At 43.7% G+C, this 22,330-nt stretch overlaps 1 protein-coding gene across 4 annotated transcripts in view; it reads left to right on the forward strand.

The window, feature by feature from the left end:
- The window catches only part of UEVLD (UEV and lactate/malate dehyrogenase domains), a 215,733-nt gene that overhangs the window by 69,144 nt on the left and 124,259 nt on the right, over positions 1-22,330 (forward strand). For all 4 annotated transcript variants that reach the window (XM_030201112.1, XM_030201115.1, XM_030201114.1 and 1 more), the window contains exons 3-4: positions 20,881-20,946; positions 21,247-21,410. In XM_030201112.1, coding sequence (XP_030056972.1) covers positions 20,881-20,946; positions 21,247-21,410 — 230 coding nt within the window. The remainder of the gene's footprint in view (positions 1-20,880; positions 20,947-21,246; positions 21,411-22,330) is intronic.

Consider the following 22,330-nt stretch of genomic DNA (forward strand, 5'->3'; position numbering starts at 1 on the left):
AGATCTGTGCCTTATTTAAGATATCCAAGATGGGTTTCATCACCCTCCACTGCTGCAGTGTGAATTGTGAGAGATCCTGGAACACAGCGACCCCAGAAGCATTGTACTTCAGGTTGGGTGTCTGTCGAGCACAAGTAAGTATGAGTTCTTTATTGGCAAATTTAGCATAGCTTGCAATTATGTCTCGTGGCCTGTTATCTACACGTTGACCCAAGGATCAGTGAGCTCTTTCCAATTCGATCAGGGCCGAGCCTGGTTCAGACCCCAACAGATTAGCACAGAGGAGGCGGATTATGGCTGGGACATCCTCAGTTTGCCCACCTTCTAGCATACCTCGAAACCGGAGGTTTTTCCAACGGCCCATATTTTCCAGATCGTCCAACTTATAGGACAAATCTGCATACTGCTTTCCCAACTCTTGGATGCTGGAGGTGTGAGTCGAGATCAGATCCGCATGCTCATCTAGTTTCAATTCAGTGTGTTCCACACCAGACATCACTGCAGAAACCCAGACCAAAGTATCGGCCTGCTTAACCAACATTGCTGCCTGGATGTCCAACCGCCACTTGAAACTGAACATGGCCAAGACCGAGCTTATTGTCTTCCCTCCCAAACCCACTTCTCCTCTCCCTCCACTCTCTATCTCAGTTGACAACACCCTCATCATTCCCGTCTCATCTGCCCGCAACCTCGGTGTCATCTTCGACTCCTCCATCTCCTTCTCTGCGCATGTCCAGCAGATTGCCAAGACCTGTCGCTTCTTCCTCTATAGCATTAGCAAAATTCGCCCTTTCCTCTCTGAGCACACCACCCATACTCTCATCCACTCTCTCATTACCTCTCGCCTTGACTACTGCAACCTACTCCTCACTGGCCTTCCACTTTGCCATCTATCCCCCCTTCAGTCCATTCAGAACTCTGCTGCACTTCTTATCTTCCGCCAGGACCGTTATACTCATATCACCCCTCTCCTCAAGTCACTTCACTGGCTTCCGATCAGGTACCGCATACAGTTCAAGCTTCTCCTACTAACCTACAAATGCACTCGATCTGCAGCCCCTCCTTACCTCTCTACCCTCATCTCCCCCCTACGTTCCTACCCTTAACCTCCGCTCTCAAGACAAATCCCTCCTTCAGTATCCTTCTCCACCACTGCCAACTCCAGGCTCCGCCCCTTTCTGCCTCGCCTCACCCCATGCCTGGAATAAACTCCCTGAGCCCATACGTCAGGCCCCCTCCCTGCCCATCTTCAAAGCCCACCTCTTCAATGTTGCCTTCGGCATCTAACCACCATACCTCTATTCAGAAATCTAGACTGCCCCCACTTGACACTTGACATTTCACGTTTTAGATTGTAAGCTCTTTTGAGCAGGGACTGTCCTTTGTTAAACTGTACAGCGCTGCATAACCCTAGTAGCGCTCTAGAAATGTTAAGTAGTAGTAGTAGTTTCAATTCAGTGTGTTCCACCCTTCCCCCAGCTCTCGGAGGTCAGAGCTTAACGTAGCTATGCAGTCCAAAATTTCCTCTTTAGAGACTCTGTCTGCTTGTATCCTGGATAGGAACTGCCACAACTCACTGGAAATGCCCTTTTTCAAGGGAGGCAGCAGTGATTCTGCTAGAGATAATGTGGAGTTGGAAGGGGAAAGCCGCACCAGTGACACATAGCACCCCAGGGCCTTACCTCCCGCTCGTCCTGGCGAATGATCCGCCTCCTTTTTCTGTGAAGAGGATTTGCTCATAGTCTTCAGGGTTCTGCAAACCAATGCTTGCTGTTATTCTACAAAAAAGGAGGCGATGGAGGTGGATAGAGCAATTATTAGCATGTGTGAAGCGGGACCAAAGGAGCTAGGTTGCTATATCATGCGGTGATGTCACTTCCTCCTCCAAACATTTCCTGTTTTGAGGGGACATGAAGAAATCTATTGTGGAGATACCCCAAAGTTTGAAAAGGTCTTGAGTAATTGTGATTTTTAGAGATCATTTGTATGGTTGCAGTCTTCGACTGAGAGAATCCGCTATGCAATTTAATCTTCCTGGTAGATAAGTTGCTATGATGGATGAGTTCATGCCGAGAACTAGTTACCAAATTTAGATCGCTTCTTGACACAGGAGGCAAGATCCTACCCCTCCCTGCTTGTTGACGTAGCGACTTGATTGTCCATCTAGACATGAATGATTTGGTTGGCAAGAAAGTTACTGAATGGTTTGATAGCCAGACTTACAACTCTGAGCTCTAGAAAATTGATGCTGTGAGACTTCTTCATAAGTCCATACTCTTTGAGTTGAATGTTGTTGCCCCCCCCCCCCCCCCATCCCATTTTGGATGCATCTGTCATGATGAGTATTGTTGGTTTTGGGGGCTGGATTGGTGCTCCTACTGTAAGGTGAGATAAATGAGTCCACCAAAGTAAGAGTATCCTGAGGTAAGGAGCCACTGGAATGTTTGTAGAGAGTGGCTAATGATATTGGGACCAATGATCTCTCAGATACCATTGAAGAGGACACATCTTCAATCATGTTTGAAGGAGGACATGTACCATGGCAGCCATGTGATCCAGTAACACCAACGTTGCTCTTGCTGTTGTTACTCAGAGAGTGGACAGATGTTGAGGTAATTGAATGAGTGTGTACTCTGTGTACTGGGAGCTTTGCTAGGGCTAACAGCGTTACTAGCATGGCTCCTATAAATTCCAGTTGTTGTGTGGATTGCAAAAATGAATTTTCTACGTTGATGAGAAGATCGATTGTCACTTAATGTGTGGAGGACTGTTTGAGGAGAGTGACCTGCAATAAGCCAATTGTCAAGATAAGGAAATATGATATGTCCTTGTTGACGAAGGTGGGCTGTGCCTGGACTTTGTATTGATAATAAACATCCTGTACCGTGAATTGAACTTGGATATATTGGAATATGGAGATAAGCATTGTTGAGGTCTAATGATCCTAGCCACGTTCCTTGCTGTAGAAAGGGTAGTATGTTCATCAGAGTACACATGCAAAATGTCTCTTTTTTGAGGAATTTGTTGAGTCGTCTTAAATCCAGGCTGGCCTGGAATCCCTCCAATTTTTTTGGTATGAGGAAGTACCTTGAGTAAAATCCTCTTCTGATTTCATCCTGAGGTACCAATGTAATCATTTGAGCTTGCATTTGTTTATTTCTAATTGTAAAAGCTGGGATTGTTGTTACAGAAGCTTGCAAGTTATTGGTGGATTGTCTAGTAGAATGTGATGGGAAGTTGAGACGATATCTATGTTCTATTATTTGTAGCACCCAAGAATCTGTTGTTATAGTCTTCCAAACATTTGAAAAAAGTGATAAATGACCTCCTACTGGAATGTCGTGTAACATAGTAATAGTAACTTAGTAGATGACGACAGAGAAAGACCTGCACGGTCCATCCAGTCTGCCCAACAAGATAAACTCATATGTGCTACTTTATGTGTATACCTGACCTTGATTTGTATCTGCCATTTCAGGGCACAGACCGTTGAAGTCGGCCCAGTACTAGCCCCACCTTCCAACCACTAGCCCTGCCTCCCACCACCGGCTCTGCCACCCAGTCTCCACTAAGCTTCTGAGGATCCATTCCTTCTGAACAGGATTCCTTTATGTTTATCCGACACATTTTTGAATTCCGTTACCGTTTTTATCACCACCACCTCCCGCGGGAGGGCATTCCAAGTATTCACCACTCTCTCCGTGAAAAAATACTTCCTGACATTTTTCTTGAATCTGCCCCCCTTCAATCTCATTTCATGTCCTCTAGTTCAACCGCCTTCCCATCTCCGGAAAAGGTTCATTTGCGGATTAATACCTTTCAAATATTTGAACGTCTGTATCATATCACCCCTGTTTCTCCTTTCCTCGAGGGTATACATGTTCAGGTCAGCAAGTCTCTCCTCATACATCTTGTAACGCAAATCCCATACCATTTTTGTAGCTTTTCTTTGCACCGCTTCAATTCTTTTTACATCCTTAGCAAGATACGGCCTCCAAAACTGAACACAATACTCCAGGTGGGGCTTCGCCAACGACTTATACAGGGGCATTAAAACCTCTTTTCTTCTGCTGGTCACACCTCTCTCTATACAGCCTAACAACCTTCTAGCTACGGCCACCGCCTTGTCACACTGTTTCGTCGCCTTCAGATCCTCAGATACTATCACCCCAAGATCCCTCTCACCACCTAACACATACGTCTCCCGTGGATTTCTACTCCCTAAGTGCATCACTTTGCATTTCTTCGCATTGAATTTTAATTGCCAACCTTAGACCATTCTTCTAGCTTCTGCAGATTCTTTTTCATGTTTTCTACTCCCTCCCTGGTGTCCACTCTGTTGCAAATCTTAGTATCATCCGCAAAAAGGCAAACTTTACCTTCTAACCCTTCGGCAATGACACTCACAAATATATTGAACAGAATCGACCCTAGCACCGATCCCTGAGGCACTCCACTACTCACCTTTCCCTCATCCGAGCGAATTCCATTAACCACCACCCTCTGGTGTCTGTCCGTCAACCAGTTCCTAATCCAGTTCACCACGTCGGTCCTATCTTCAGCCTGTCAAGTTTATTCAAGAGCCTCCTGTGGGGAACTGTTTCAAAAGCTTTGCTGAAATCTAAGTAGATTATGTCTATAGCACGTCCCTGATTCAATTCTCGTTCACCCAGTCAAAGAATTCAATGAGATTCGTTTGGCACGATTTACCTTTGGTAAAACCATGTTGTCTCGGATCTTGCAACTTATTGTCTTCCAGGAAATTCACTATCCTTTCCTTCAGCATCGCTTCCATTACTTTTCCAATAACCAAAGTGAGGCTTACTGGCCTGTAATTTCCAGCTTCTTACCTATCACCACTTTTGTGAAGAGGGACCACGTCCGCTGTTCTCCGATCCCACGGAACCTCTCCCGTCTCCAAGGATTTATTAAACAAATCTTTTAAGAGGACCCGCCAGAACCTCTCTGAGCTCCCTCAATATCCTGGGGTGGATCCCGTCTGGTCCCATGGCTTTGTCCACCTTTAGATTTTCAAGTTTTTCATACACACTCTCTTCCGTGAACAGTGCTATATCCACTCCATTCTCATATGCACTTTTGCCAGTCAGTCACGGTCCTTCTCCAGGATTTTCTTCCGTGGAAACAAACAAAAGTATCTATTTAGCAAATTAGCTTTTTCTTAGCGGTTCGTAGCATCTTTCAGTCTTATAATTCCCTTTTTAGTCTTCCTTCTTTCACTAATATACCTGAAGAAATTTTTGTCACCCCTCCTTACATTTCTAGCCATTTGTTCTTCCGCTTGCGCTTTTGCCAGACGTATCTCTCTCTTGGCTTCTTTCAGTTTCATCCGGTATTCCTCTCCGTGTTCCTCTTTTTGAGTTTTTTTGTATTTCAGGATCGCCAGCTCTTTAGCCTTTATTTTCTCAGCCACTTGCTTGGAGAACCATATCGGTTTCCTTTTTCTCTTGCTTTATTTTTCCACTTTATTTATAAAGTTTTATAACAATCATAATATACAATTTATGAGTGAAAATACACGAAATTAGGAAATGTATTACAAGAAATCATATTATTAACTAAAGTTCTTCATCTTATCGACCACAATAATAGGTAACTGAGCCTGCCATGAGTGGGAATACGCGGGGTACAAATAAAAAAAAAAGGGAATTAACAAAAAATAAACAGATATATATACTTATTCTTCATATACATCTCATAGTTAAACTAATGATACAGCTAACCCATATGGCTTACCCCAAGCTGTCATACAGTGTTCCATCTTGACTAGACAGTTACATTAACTTCTTCCCTACTTAATAAGAATTCTTCTAATTGTTTAGGATCAAAAAATTGAAATTGCTTAGATTGGTACAATATACAACAAATACAAGGAAACTTAAGTACAAAATTTGCACCTATTACCAAAACTCTTGGACGCAGAGCTAAAAAAGCTTTGCGTCGTTTCTGTGTTTCTCTAGATAAATCAGGGTAAATTCTTATTTTTGAATCCAAATGTGTCAAGGAAAGTTTTAAGACTTCATCTCTATCCATTTCCGGAGCAAAAGAGACCACAATAGTCATTCTCTGAGTTATAACCTCTAATGAGGATTCCAAAAAGGATGTGAGGTTCATTACTTCACCTACCTGGGGTTGTGAATTACCTGATACCATTTTAGCATTACTTTGTAAATAGTACGCTTGGGTTATAGGTGGTAATGACTCCTCAGACATACCTAGAATTTCAACTAAATATTTTTTAACCATTTGTATCGGTGTAATTAAAGGTGATTTAGGAAAGTTTATCAGTCTCAAATTAAGCCTCCTGGATTGGTTCTCTAAATATTCCAAGCGTCTGAAAGTAAAATTCTTTCTCTTAAAGTAGTTTGGTCCACAAGTTCCAATTTTTGAGTTCTTTCACCAAGTAGTTTCACTTCAGAAGCATGTTGTGTACTAATCTGTGTCTGAGTAAGAGCAGTCTCAGATAAAGCCTTAATTACATGAGTATTTTTAGTTATCAAAGTTTGTAAGGAAGATTGCATAGTAAAGGTCAAGTCCCAGAGTGACTCCATTGTCACTACGGCTGGCTTTTCCATTTTCCCCAAAGAAAAATCAGGAAGAGGGGTTTTAACAGCCTGTTCCAATGTACTCATCTGTGAAGAAAGTCGCCAGTGGATCCTCAGGTCTGCTTGCATTTGACTTTCCCTTCAGCATAGGCAAGTTCCCCCCCTGTTCGCTCCATTCCCCATTCGTAGGGTGAGCTACAGGACTTGCTTCCGAATCTCCTCTTCCTGCTTGAGGAGGAGCCGCACTTTTGACGGGGCTCAAGGAGACTCCGTCTACACTGTTAGCACTCGCCGAGATGCTTGCTTTGACTGCGGGGGTAGAAGCCGTCCTGGGACCAGACAAAACTTCAAACTGTTCCAGAGTCATCTTAGAGGGTTAAGTCCAAATAGGGGTGGAGGGAATCTCCCTAACTTTGCCTCTTCTCTTCCCCATTTCGGCGGAGGAAGAGGAACCCTCTGCAGCAGCATTTGCTGGTGCTGTGTCTCAGACCGCTGCCATCTTGGATCCCCTTTCTCTTTTATTTACTCTCCTTACATAAAGGTTTGTGGTCCTATTTATAGCTTCTTTCAGCCTGGACCACTGTCCTTCCACTTCTCATACGTCCTCCCAGCCCATGAGCTCCTTCCTCAGGTATTCTCCCATTTTACTAAAGTCAGCATGCTTGAAATCAAGGACTTTGAGTTTTGAGTGTCATATTAAACCAAATTGTTTGATGGCCACTGCTTCCCAGGTGGGCACCCACTCGGACATTTGACACACTATCCCCATTTGTGAGCACCAGATCCAGCATCACTCCCTTCCCCCCTCCCTCGTGGGTTCCGTCACCATTTGTCTGAGCAGAGCACTTTGGAAAGCACCCAAGATCTCTCTACTTCTTTCTGATTCCGCACATGGAACTTTCCAATCTACATCCGGCAGATTGAAATCTCCCAGCAACAGCACCTCTCTCTTCTTTCCCAACTTTTAAATATCTGCGATTAGATCTTTATCTAGTTCCTCCAATTGTGTCGGAGGTCTGTAGACAACACCCACGTGGACAGAGGTTCTAGCATCTCTTATTAAGGTGATCCATATCACTTCTTCCTTTCCCCAGGTCCCTGTCATTTCAGTCGCTTCGATATCATTTCTCACATATAGAGCTACTCCTCCACCTTTACAACCGTCTCTATCCTTCCTAAATAGATTATAGCCTGGTATGTTTGCATCCCATTCATGGAAACCATTGAGCCATGTCTCCATGATTGCAACAACGTCTAAGTCTGCCTCCAACATCAGGGCTTGAAGGTCATGAACTTTATTAGACTGCGAGCATTTGTGGTCATCGCTTTCCATCTACATTTCCGTGGAATTTTTTTCTTCTGTTTAGTTTCTTGTTTAGTCTCACTTCCTGCTGTGTTGGTAAGAAGTGATGTGCTAAGATTGTTGTTTTCATTGCTTTCTTTTCTACTGACGCATCTTGTCTTTAGCTGGGGGTGACCACTTGAAGTGAACTGCCTCCATATGCCACCCGCACCTTCTAGTTTAAATGCCTAGAAATATATTGTCTGAATTTCTCCCCAAGGATTTTTTTTTCCTGTCACAGTGAGATGCAGCCCATCGTTACAGTATAGTCTTATTTTTCCAAGTATTGCCTCATCCTCATATGTACCTAAATTCTTCTTGGCAACACCAGGCTTTGAGCCAGCTATTGAAATTCTCAATTTTTTCTCTCCCTTTCCAAAGGTAGGTAGTACTTCACAGAAAGCTATTGTTTGTATCAAAGGTTTTAACCCCTCTCCCAGCTCCTGAAAAGCTCTCTGCATGGCAAATGAGGTATTACTGGACAAGTCATTTGTTCCCAGGTGGATAACAGCATCAGTGTTTGACTCCTAGTTTCTTCTCTGATTATAGAGATTATTTGCTTGGTACTCCTGGTAGCAGAAGAGCCTGGAAGGCATTTCACTTTGCATGGCTCCTTGAACTGTGTTTCAAAGTTAATGCCTCTGATAATGGAATCCCCTAGTAGCAACAGTTTCCTGGTAAGAGTTTCAACATTAGTGATTTGGGGGTGTCTTTTTTTTGGGTACCTTCATATCTTTTTGTTCCACCTTCATTGCTTTTTCTTCCGCCTCAGTTCTATTTTCCGGAACATCACAGTGCTGTAATGGAGTAAAAGAATTCTGTAGGGGCAACACTTGTTAGAGTGGAAGCTTCTGTGTCACATAACGAAGTCTGCCTGAGCCTACCGTGAACCACCTATTCTTAGGTGGTTTTATCCTTTGAGGCAGTGGTGAGAATTTGGTATGATTCTGTGCAGTATGATTTTGTGCAGTCCTAGAAGCTGCTTTAAGTGCATCCAATTCCTGCTTTACTTTACTGAGCTCCTGTTTTAAACTAGCGAGCTGAAGACAGATAGGACAAGCCTTAAGTCTCCAGATGATTGGCCTTGAAACTAAAGCACCACAATTATTACAGAGAATAAAAGTCATCCTGATTGGTTGAAATGGGTATGAACAGGTGTACTGTGATGGGGTTAACAGTCTGCAAGATTGCCTGTGTGTGACTGAGGAGTAGAGTTAATGAGTTTTGGCTTGTCTATATATGACTGGAAAACCCTGGGGTGGGTGGGACTTATAAGTCCCCGTGATATGTCAAAAACTATGGGTTAGGTTTTTGTTGTTGAAAAGTGACAGGTCGAGTTTGGAAAGCTACCTCAGTGTGGGGGGGGGGGGGGGGGGGGGGATATTGTTTTTGTCTAGACTGTTTACTTTAGTAAGTTGCTGTTTGGTATAGATAAGGTTTTTTACTGGACAGTCTTGATTTGGATTGATAGAATGGAACACATTTAAGATTGGATTTGGAAGTCTTTGACTGATCTTCCTCCAAGGTGTCTAGTGTTGAGCATTCATCTTTAACACTTGTGATCATCTCCGCTACCTTGGGTCCAAAAAGGCTGTCCCCTAAACAAGAGAGGTCTGCTATTTATCAAAAAGATCTTCTGGCAATGAGGAGGAATGTAGCCAAGCCATACATCTCATAGAGATAGCTGCTGTCTCATAACTGTCAAATGCTGCTCTGATCATATAGTGAGAATAGAGCTCCAAATCCTGCGTGATAGTAGGTAGTAAAACAGGGCTATTTGAATCCGTAGTATCTTGTAATTTCAAAATAGAGTCTAGAGCGAACTGTACATAGTGAAAAGAATGTACTGCTATTCTTGCATCATAGTATTTTGGAAAGATTTTCTGCCTAGTAAATTCATACACTTGAGAACCTTTGGGGGATGAGAAGTGCACACCTTTCCCATCCTATGTTTTCTCATTGCTGACATAACTACTACAGATTGATGGGGTAACTGTTGAGTTCCATGCCCCAATACACTCTGTACCTTGTATTTATTATTTAAAGTGTGCTTAGTAGAGTGAATGGTAAAAGGGGTGGACCAAATGTGCTTATCTTGGTCCTGCAAGATGGCATCATTAGGAAGAAGTACTGATTGTTGGTATTAAGTACTTCAAGATTGAATGTTTTTCCGGTTCTGCAGATGCAGTTTGAGAAGAATTTGGTAATTGAAGAGCTGTGGCAATTTTCTACAAGAATTGAGGGTATGTGGAATCCTCTCTACTATGGGGAATAGATGTACTTCCAGGAATATCCTGAGTGACATCTGTATGACATGATCATTTTGCTTCTGCGATGTAGGGGAAGAATCTCTACAGAAGGATCCCATCTGCACCGGTGAATGTGAATCTCGTGGTTGAGAAGATGATGGAGAGATAAACCATGGTCTCTTCCTGGATAATGTCGATTTAAAAGAAGATTGTTGTGTGCGGAGCATTATCACTTTGAGCTGGTATGTGTTTTTTAAGAAACTGAGTCAAAAGCTGGAAAAAGTTGGATGACACATCTGCTAAGCTTGTCTGTAATGTTGGAGTCTGATCATGAAATAAAGATGCAGACTGTCTCGAGGTAGAATGCTTTGAATGAATGGACAAGTCCAATGGCATCGACAGCATTGATCACGGCAGCAGAGGCTTGAATGCTGGCGCTTTGAATGAGAAGTAGAAACACTACTTTTAGAATGAGAAGTATAGTGACACCGTCTCCATTTAAGCGAAGAAGAAGAATGGCTAGGAGAAGTGGTTGAAGTTGATATTGAGGAGGTATCATTCCTCCGATGTTGAGCTGAGGAAGGAGAGCGAACAGCTGTTGATGCCAGTGGTTCCACTGACTTCAATGAATAAGCTGTTTGGAGCTGAGAGCCAGTCTGCAGGGTTACCACAGTGATAATATCAGCGCCCTCTGAAGCGTCTGATTTTGACTTCTGAGGAGGTACCCTGATCCTTTCCCCCAAGCATAGTAGCAGGGGGGGAAACAGAATCAGCAGACCTACTAATTTCTATTTGTTTGCTAGTGTATTTAGTCTTCGCCTTCTTCTTTAATAAGGTAGTGTCCGAGACAGGTATAGATCGGCATAGACTTAAAAAAGTCGAAACTGTAAAGATTTTGCTGACATCTTTTTACATTGCGATCACCTCCCCTCTTGTTTGGGACAACGTGATCCAAAACAAAACATTTCAAAGAATTGAAATCATGTTCAGACTGTTGGCAATGTAGCACAAACAGTGCCTCTTGTCTGCTTAAACAGCTCTTATGTTCTGCCATGCAAATATGGAATTTTTGGGACATATGTCCAATATACAACTTCTGACAATGGCAGAGAATAAAGCAGTAACAGATGTGGAGAGGCATTTTCTATATAACGTCTAAGTCTGAGAAAACGTCCAAAATTTGAATAGGAAAGAAGGTCATTTTCAAAAAAAGAAAGTCTTCCCTTTTTTTTGTGTGTGTGATTTGAACGTTTTTTTTTTTTTTTTGGTCCATTAAAAAAAAAAAAAGTCCAGGGAGACTTCCGGCGGAGGCATGGAGCGGTGAGGACGCAGAGAACCACTGCTCCAGAGCGCCTCGGTTAATCTGCACATGAATTGCCCCGTTTCCCGCCGTACGCGGAAAGCACTTCCATCGAGCATCTTAGAGGATAGCCCAGGAGAGTAGCGGAGCTCAGGGTAAAGCGGATGGCATCGAAAACGGCCCGCAAAGACGCAAAAGACAAAACCCGGACTGCCGAAAACAAAATGGCGGACAAGATCTCGCCGCCGCCGGGTTCTCTCTGGGCGGCGGAGATAACGGAGGAGGTGAGGACGGCGGTCGAACAGGCGGTCGGCGTGAAGCTGCAACTCATCTTGGATAAGTTAGAAGGCCTGGATGAGAGACATACTCAGATGATAATGGAGTTGCAGGCAGTACAACAGAGAGTGGGCCAAGCGGAGGAGGACATTTTAAAAGTCAAAGAGGATCTGCCGCGTGTACAAACGCGCCTCAAGGAGGTGGAGGCAAAGCTGGAAGATCTAGAGAATAGATCTCGGAGAAATAACCTCCGCCTCGTGGGGCTACCAGAGATTCTTCCTGAGCGGAATTTGTGCTCCTTCCTGGAAAAATGGCTTCCCGAGACCTTGGAGAATGCGGAGCTCGCTTCTTCTCTCCATGTGGAAAGAGCACACCGGCTCGGTCAAAAAAGAGAAGGCATGGGTAAGCCCAGAGTGATCATCTTCCGAATTCTAAACTATGCGCACAAGGTTCTGATTTTGCAAGTGATACGAGCGGGCAAAAATTTGGATTACCAGGGGAAGCGCATTCTGTGTTTTCAGGACTACTCCTCTGCGGTGTCGGCGGCAAGAAAAAGCTTTGCTCCACTGTGCACTAAGCTTTTTGGATTAAAATACAGATTTAGCCTGCTGTATCCTGCCAAGCTTAAGATACTGGATAATGGCCAGACACTTTTCTTTGAAAGAGTTGAAGAAGCAAACATATACGTGGAAAAGATGCTGGCACAAAGACAGGACGGCTGAAGATCGGTAAGGAAACGAATCTGGGAAAGCCTAAGACTTATCGGATGTTGCCGGTAAAGCAATGATGTTTATGGTTGTATTAGTTACTTGTTGGAATATGGACAGCACAATAAAGCGAGAAAACAGACAGATAATACAGTATGGGAGAAATGGACATCATATAGAAGTTATAAGACTAGACTTTTAAATCTATGAACAGGACTTAAAAACCAATACTGCGGAGATCCTGAAAGAGATGTCGCTATAAGCAGCAGGTGGAAAATGGCTCTAGTCAGGACTTGACTGAAGGAGGCGCTCTAGCCGTGGTAACACCGGAAGATATGCCTCGAGGCATAAGCAAGGGTAGAGGGGGGAGGGGGAGGGGGAGGGGGAGGGTAAAGTTGGAAGTAGGGGGGGGGAGAATGTAAGGGGAGGGGGGGAGGGAACCTAAGATCTGTTATTGGATGTGGATTAAATGTGGTGGTATGGCTTGGATGGAGGAAGTTTCCCCGGGTAGGAGCCATGAGGACGACATTGCTTGGGGAGTGGAGGCTGGGACACTCTCCAGGCGTGATTATGAAGTATTGCAACAACATGTTAGAATATAGAATGTTAACACTGAATCAGGGGTAACATGAGTACATTACAAGTGATCACATGGAATGTGGGGGGCATACATTCCCCGGTTAAGAGACAAAAAATCCTGAAAGCCTTGAATGATAGGAAAGTATCTATAGCATTTTTGCAAGAGACACATCTACCAAGGGAAGAACATGCCAAACTGAAGAGGTGGTGGGTAGGAGAATGGATTGATGCCCCAGCAGTTGGAAAGAAGGGTGGAGTAATTACGTTGATTAGGAAAGGGCTCAATGTAGAGATCAAGAAAGTATTGACCGATCCGGGAGGGAGATATGTCCTGGCATCAGTCATAATAGAACGGCAACCATTGCTGCTAGGAAATATATACGCACCAAATAAAATTGACAAACGTTTTCACTCCCAACTCATAAGGAAAATACGGACACTGGGTGACTTGCCAATTTTGATAGGAGGAGACATGAATGAAGTCATAGATCCCGAATTAGATAGATCTGCACCGACGGGAAGGGAACTTGCTAGAACAGAGAGGGGCGTGGCCCGCTTATGTAATACCCTCGACATAGTGGATGTGTGGAGAACTCTGCATCCAGTGGAGAGAGACTTTACGCATCTGTCCAGGGCCCACTCCACCATGTCTAGAATAGATTATATACTGTTATCACCTGAACTACTGACCAGGGTGGAGGGGGCTCATATTGGACCTATCATGATCTCGGACCATGCATGGGTGAAGGTGTGTTTGAGGGGAGGAGAGGGAAGGCCTCCATTAGGGTCCTGGCGTTTTCCAGCCTTTCTGTATAGAGATAGCCACTTCCTGCCCTATTTGATGGAGAAGTGGCGGGACTATCGAGATAATAACATGCAACATGGGGAGGATCCCATTCTTTTCTGGGAGTCTGCAAAGGCGGTCCTAAGAGGAGAAATTATATCTTATGTAGCTTTCAAAAGAAAGGTCAGAGACGGGGAGGTAGCCAGGTTAGAAAAGCAAGTGACATCGCTGAGGAGACAATACGGCCGAAGGCATTCACTGGCTATTAAAACACAATTATTAGAAGCGCAGCAGGCCTTAAATGAACTCCTACAGGAGAGAATACAGAAATCAAATACCTATTATAGATACCAACTCTATAGGTATGCGAATAAAAGTGGGAGGCTAATGGCTAAATTAGTTAACCAGAAAACGGGAGCTACAAAAATTTTAACCATGAGAGATGAGGGAGGCAAACGGACCCATAAAGACCATGAGATCAATGCGGTGCTAGCTGCGTTCTTTAAAAAGTTATATTCACGGCAAGAAGACTTAGTTACACCCAGTAGCACGTATTTAGATAGTATTGAGCTGCCACAGGTCTCGGAAGGAGATTTGGAAATTTTAAATGCTCCAGTGATGGCAGAGGAGATTGAATGGGTGGTTAAACAGAGCAAATTGAATAAAGCACCAGGACCAGATGGAATGCGGTCTGAGTTCTACAAGTTGTTAGGTGCGGAAATAAACCCGGTACTCACAAAGGTATTCAATACATCCATACAGAGAGATTGTTTACCGGCACATTCAAACAGGGCCCAAATTACCGTATTGCCAAAGCCTGGTAAACCAAGGGATTGCTCTGAATCCTACAGGCCAATATCGCTACTAAATGTAGAAACAAAAATGCTGGCCAAAATACTGGCAAATAGGTTATCGCGGTTCCTCCCTGCTTTGGTGATGGAACCGCAGGTGGGGTTCACATGTGGTAGGGTGATAGCGAAAAACATGCGAAGGATTTGGGCAGCATTGGAAAGAGTAAAGATGGAGAACACCCCAGCAATGCTAATAAGTTTCGATGCCGAAAAGGCATTCGACAGAGTAGGGCGGGAATTCCTTTTTGGGGTGCTAAAGGCATATGGTATTGCGGGATTCTTTACTAGCGCAGTGGAGGCGTTATATAACGAACCCAAAGCGCAAGTTTATGCTAATGGGCAATTATCAGAGTGGTTCCCAATCCAGAGGGGCACAAGGCAGGGCTGTCCGCTATCGCCACTTCTCTTTATCCTAGCGATGGATCCGCTATTAAGGGAAATACAGAGTAATGCAGACATTAAAGGGGTCCAGATCAGAGGCATCACATTTAAGACAGCGGCCTTTGCAGATGACCTCCTGGTGTTACTAACAGAACCCCGAAGCTCATTACTATCTTTGCTGGAAAGCTTGCGGGAGTATGGGGACTTCTCTGGCTTTAAATTAAACTACTTAAAATCGGAAGCCCTGGCAAACACGGAAGAACTAAAAAGTGGTTGGGGTGCAGCGTTCCCTCTTCGGTGGGCTCCAGGAGAGTTTAGGTATTTAGGCACCCAGTTAGCTATGGATACTCGGCAACTCTATGCCCTTAATGTAGCACGGTTACTAAAGGATATGAAGGATCAGTTGTCTAGGTGGTCAGCCCTGCCTCTGTCGCTCATGGGCAGAATACATGCATATCGCATGATAATATTCCCTCGGTGGCTATACATAATGCAGGCTATGCCAATCAGACTTCTGAGAAAAGATCTGGTACTACTCAGAAGACTGGTGGTATCATTTTGTTGGGCCGGAAAAAAACCTAAGGTGAAGTGGCAACATTTGGTGGGGGCTCAGAAGCATGGAGGTTTAGGATTGCCAGATGTGCAGAAATATAATAAGGCCTGCTTATTGCGTCACCTTAGAGATTGGATCTTGGGAACCAACACTTATACAGATATAGATCTAGAGAAAGCATACTTTTTTTCACCCATGGCATGTGAATTACTTGTTACATGTGACTCAGAAAAAGATGCCGATACGGGTTAGGCACAGCATACTATTAGAGCCTTTGAGATGGGTATGGAAAGATTTGTTGGAAGGATGGGGACAAAACCCGACCAGCAGCGTCTTATTGCCGCTGCAGGGTTATGATGACTTCTCACCAGGTAGAGATAACAATATTTTCCGGCGACTCAAGGAACAAGGAGTCACTCTCCTGGAGAGTTTTATCAGGGAGGAGGGGGTGCTGCTGACAACACAAGAATTCATGAGTACCAGTTCAGGGGGCTTAATGACACTTTTTGCTTACCACCAGCTTCTTCATTATGTACAAAGCCTTCCAAGAGACAGTCTGCACCCTAGTTTTGGGAGGAAGTTGAGGGAGTTTTTAGAGGGTGATGCAGCGGGGCAAATTTCAGTCTCCTGGTTCTGTAGGCATATGGAGAATGCTCAACCACCAAGGGAAGTAGCAGAAGTAGCAGCACGTTGGAGTATAGACATACAGAAACCAATACCTGAGATACTTATACGACGGTCATTGATGGGGGTTCCTAAAATAGTACATAGTGCAGAACTTCAAGAATGTCAATTCAGAACGGTACATAGAGCATATTTTTCCCAGAGGAGAGCCTTTCATGCAGGAGTGGTGGAGGAAGATAACTGCCTAAAATGTAGGCAGCCACGAGCCTCATTTACACACTGCATCTGGCTCTGCAGATATGTTAAATCATTCTGGCAGAAAGTGGAGAACTTTCTTAGAGGGGTCCTGGGGCATAGGACACGGGTCACATTTGAACGCATGATGTTTAATGTAGAGGGACAAGAGGGAGGGGGAAACAAGGAAGCCCAGCTGCTGACAAATAAAGCCTGTATAGTGGGGAAAAAATGTATACTAAATGGATGGGTATCAGACATACCTCCCTCTTATTGGGGCTGGAGGAATATGCTACACCAGCTTATGCTTTGGGAGGCTAGAGGGGCGAGATTGTCACCAAAAAGACAGAGGAAATTCTTGGGAATATGGCAACCTTACCTTAACAGCATATCCAGTAGAGCTCGCAGCCAAGTTCTGAATAGATTACCAGGGAATACAATGAGGGAAGGGGATTGATAGACACTGTTGGTCTTTCTTTTTTTTTTGATCTGTGTTCATCAATACCTAAGTTGTTTAAATGGGTTATATATAGCTGGTATCAAAATAACAAACGGTGGATCTTAGGGGTGGGGATTGGGTTGGGGGAAGAAGAAATGTAAAATATTGATGAAGAGAATGTTACTATTCTCTTTTGTGAATGTTCTGGTTCCACTGCTCAGTACATGGAGCTTGTTGGTTGTTTATCTTGTCGTATCATCAATAAAAAATTGTTGAAACTAAAAAAAAAATAAAAAAAAAAAAAGTCCAAGTGCAAAATGCACAAAATCAAGCAATTGGGATGTAGGAAGAGCCAGCATTTTTAGTAGACTGGTCCCCCAGACCCCCCAGGAAAGCAATAGGGCACCCTAGGGGGCACTGCAGTGGACTTCATAAAGTGCTCCCAGGTACACATTTCACCGTTCCTCCCTTATCTTGTCTGCTGAGCCCCCAAAACCCACTACCCCCAACTTACACCACTACCATGGCCCTTATGGGTGAAGGGGACACCTATATGTGGGTAAAGTGGGTTTCTGGTGAGTTTTGGAGGGCTCACAGTTTCCTCCACAAGTGTAATAGGCAGGAGGAGGTATGGGCCTGGGTCTATCTGTCTGCAGTGTACTGTACACTCCACTAGACTACTCCTGCATGCTGCTTTAATGGATCTGAGTCTGGCAAGTCCCTGCTCATCATCTGAGTCTGGCAAGTAATGTTTCTAATCACATTTATTTGGGGGGGGGGGTAGAAGGGGACTAGTGACCACTGGGGGAGTAAGGGGAGGTCATCCCAGATTCCCTCCAGTGATCATTTGGTCTTTTAGGGCACCTTTTTGTTCCTTATTCGTTATAAAACCAGGTGTACCTCAAAACGGCTTAGTTTTTGTCCTGGAGAGTTTTGTTTTGTTCCATTATGGCTGAAAAATGTCCAAATACAGATTTTTGTCACTTTTTGGACATTTTTCTCTTTTGAAAAGTGAACTCCATAGTAATAAAAAATTTCAGCCAATATGTCTTACCCGATACTGGGTAAACAAATTTCTTAAGTTGTCACAAATTTGACAATGTTCACAACAAAAATGACCCTTCTCAGTTAAATTTCTGTCAATATCTTCTAAATAAGATTGACATAAATATTCTTTCAAGTTCTTTCTGCAACTATATGCAATTCTAAGTTTCATGTTACGAAAAGCTGGATAAACAGAAAGGATAGACTGTGCAAAACTTCTATAACCCCATTACTCAATGATGAAGAATTCAGTTCACATATGATATTCAAATCTTCATTTTACAAAGACTGAGAGGGATGAAACAAAAGCTATCAGTTATTAAGTAATTCACGCATACAATCTCTCATCACATTCCTGCATGGATATCCTCATGTATACAATCTCTTCTTATCACCATCTTTGTTCCACTTCTGAGGAGTACGTCTTAAGAATTGTGAAAACAACAGACTTGCTTTCAAAGGGCTTGTATTACAGCTTGAATACTGTAGAAATGTATTTCCATCCATAGCTTTGCAGTGTACTGTTATCTTCTGATAATTTTAACATCCAAATATGTAATATTCTCAGTAAAGCATTGATGTCTATGGACTGAATTCAACCAGTCAAAAAACGTTAGAAGCTCTGATTCAGTTTCACTCCATTGGAAAAAGATGTTATCTATGAACCTAACCCCAGAAGAAATTTTTAGCAAAAAGGTGAAGTCTTATAACTGTATTTTCAGAAAAAGCTACATATAGATTAGCCACCAAAGGGGCCAGAGTGTTTTGATGGTGACTTTTAGATGAGGTATCACAGTATTTAATGAACAAAAACAGCAAGACGCTTTTCATATTTTAAAATACTTTTTGAATTTGAGAGACTATCAGAGAGTTGTTGCTGACTGATGGGGTAAAAGCTGTTAGTGTAGCTGTTTTAAAAAAAGGTTTGGACAAATTCCTGGAAGACAGGTCTAAAACCCATTATTAAGGTAGACCTGGGGAAAGCATGGAATTTGTCTAGCTATTGGGATTTATTTATTGCATTTTGTATCCCACATTTTCCCACCTTTTTGCAGGCTCAATATGGCTTACATAGTACCGTGTTGGTAATCGCCAGTTCCGGTTTGAGAAATACAGAGTGGCATTGCGTTAAAGTTACATAAGTGACAGAGTAAATTAGGTAGTCAAGGAGAGAGTTAAGTTTTGTCCAGATCTGGTATAAGTTTCACTGTGTTGTAGGGTTCAGGTGTTTAGGTTGGATCGTTATTACTACTACTACTACTACTACTTAGCATTTCTATAGCGCTACTAGGGTTACGCAGCGCTGTACAAGTTAAAACATGGGGAAGGACAGTCCCTGCTCAAGAGAGCTTACAATCTAAAGGTAACAAGCTATGTAGTCAGTGTAGTCAGTGTATCATGAATGGGGAAGGTGGTTAGGCGCCATAAGCAAGGGAGAAGAGATGGGTTTTGAGTAAGGACTTAAAGATGGGCAGGGAGGGCGCATGGCGTATGGGCTCGGGGAGTCTGTTCCAGGCATAGGGTGATGTGAGGCAGAAGGGACGGAGTCTGGAGTTAGCGGTGGTGGAGAAGGGTACAGATAGGAGTGATTTGTCCTGAGAGCGGAGGTTACGGGTGGGGACATAGGGGGAGAGGAGGGTAGAGAGGTAATGGGGGGGCTGCAGATTGAGTGCATTTGAAGGTCATTAGGAGAAGCTTGAACTGAATATGGTAGTGAATCGGGAGCCAGTGAAGCGACTTGAGGAGAGGGGTGATATGAGAGTATCGGTTCACACGGTAGATAAGACGTGCAGCGGAATTTTGGACAGATTGAAGGGGGGATAGGTGGCTAAGTGGGAGACCAGCAAGGAGAAGGTTGCAATAGTCAAGACGAGAGGTAACGAGTGAGTGGACGAGGGTTCGGGTGGTCTGTTCAGAGAGGAATGGGCGGATTTTACTAATATTATAGAGGAAGAAGCGACAGGTCTTAGCTGTCTGCTGGATATGGGCAGAGAAGGAGAGGGAGGAGTCGAAAATGACTCCGAGATTGCGGGCTGACGAGACGGGGAGGATGAGGGCGTTGTCAACAGAGACAGAGAGTGGGGGAAGAGGAGAGGAGGGTTTGGGTGGGAAGACAAGGAGCTCAGTCTTTGCCATGTTCAGTTTCAGGTGACGGTTGGACATCCAGGCGGCAATATCTATGGTATGCCTTTTCAAACAAATTGGTTTTTAATGATTTCTGGAAGTTTGTTAGGTCGTGCATTGTCTTCATGACGTTTGGTAGTGCATTCCATAGTTGCGTGCTTCTTGCCAGGTTCTTGTCTGACCTGGATTGGCTGCTATTGGAAATAAACATTTTCACTGTATTTGGTCCTAGAGAAAACTAGAGGCTTAGTAGGCTGAAATATTTAACACCAACAAAACAAGATCTTTTTTTACTCCTGAAAATCTCACCCACTTTAACACCTGTACTGATGATCCTTGAAAAGGTCTCATAGCTTACTGTAATGATCATCACATAAAGGGCAATTTTATAAATTGGCACAGTGTTATAGAATGATAATAGCATTTATGCACGTGATCGGCGCCACTAATTGGCAGTTATGCACATAAATGCTAGGCGCTATTCTTTAACGTATGCACCAAAATCCCGTAGCAGGTGGACAGGTCATGCACATGTATCTAAGAAACGTGCCTAACTTATAGAATACTATAAGTTATACACATTTCAGGGCATACTTAGGTGCCAAAAGACGACTGCCATTGACTTGATGTAATTGTTGGCATACCAGTACCAACTTACACTTGTATTCTATAATGCAGTCTTGGTGCCAAGTTATAGAATTACCCCATTCTCTTTTGCTGCTATTTGTTAAAGAAGTATAACTTTATAAAGAAAGAATGTTGAACAGTTTGTGGTTCAAGAAAACAACAAAAATTCTCATATGACATGATGTTTACTTTTTAATTTTCAGCATTCAGAGATGGCTCCCAGAAAGATCTTCTGAATTTTGTAGGAACTATTCCAATGACTTATCAAGGTAAGGAAAACCACTGATGGAAGTTTTCCTAGTATGTTTGTTACTCACAAATCTCAGCAAATCAGGTATTTCAGACTTTATGATGGCCCTCTGGGCTTAATGCCCTTGAGGTCTGACTGTAGTGGTGGTGCAGAGAGCAACATAGTACTGCTATCAGCACCCTGGAGGAAACTGAAGTTCTTGAGTGATGTCATTACTTGTATGGTAGAGTTTTAACAATTCTTTACTAGAAGGGCTGTATCCAGAACTCTTGAAAATGTTCATTGCATGTTTTTAAAGAGCTATCTTTGTTTCCAACAGGTAATTCTTATAACATACCTGTTCAGCTTTGGATTTTGGACTCTCATCCTTTTGCTCCTCCTCTTTGTTTCCTGAAGCCAACTGCAACAATGGGAATTCATGTTGGAAAACATGTTGACACTCAGGGCAGGATCTACTTACCCTACCTCCAGAACTGGAGCCATGTAAGAAATGAGCTAATCTGTGATAACTCTTGAAGAATATTATATTCTCCCAGGACAAGTAGGCTGCTTGTTCTCACTGATGGGTCGGCATCCACGGCAGCCCAGGAACGGAGCATTTTTCCCAGTAAAAATCCACAAAGCTTTTCGACAGCTTCCGGAGCACGTGGGACTTGCACCGCGCATGCGCGGCCATCTTCCTGCACGCGTGCGTCCGTTCTCGCCTCAGTTTTTTCTTTTTCCGTGGTGGAGAGTGGCTGCGTGTTGGTCTCTCTCCCTCAGGCCCAGAGAAAGACTTCGGCGTCTTTGCGTGGTTTATTCGCGCTTCCTTTTTCTTTTTCCCTTTTAAAAACAAAAACAAAAAAATGTCAGGAAGTATTTTTTCACGGAGAGAGTGGTGGATGCTTGGAATGCCCTCCCGCAGGAGGTGGTGGAGAGGAAAACGGTAACAGAATTCAAACATGCGTGGGATAAACATAAAGGAACCCTCCTCAGAAGGAAGGGATCCCCAGAAGCTTAGCCGGCAGTGGGAGACAGGGCTGGTGGTTGGGAGGTGGGGATAGTGCTGGGCAGACATACGGTCTGTGCCAGAGCCGGTGATGGGAGGCGGGGTGGGTGGTTGGGAGGTGGGGATAGTGCTGGGCAGACTTATACGGTCTGTGCCTTGAAAAAGACAGGTACAAATCAAAGTAAGGTATACAAAAAAAATGGCACATGTGAGTTTATCTTGTTGGGCAGACTGGGTGGACTGTGCAGGTCTTTTTCTGCCGTCATCTACTATGTTTACTATGTTACTTATATTCTTATTTTTTTGCCCTTTTTAAGTTTTATTTCGCTTTCGTCGCGGCCTTTTTAGGCCGCACGTTCGCAGTTCTTTTTTGTGTCCTCTGTTGGCACAATCGAGCCTTTTGATTTTGCCGCCG

Source organism: Microcaecilia unicolor, chromosome 4 (assembly GCF_901765095.1).
Source record: "Microcaecilia unicolor chromosome 4, aMicUni1.1, whole genome shotgun sequence".
Taxonomy (NCBI): Eukaryota; Metazoa; Chordata; class Amphibia; order Gymnophiona; family Siphonopidae; genus Microcaecilia; species Microcaecilia unicolor.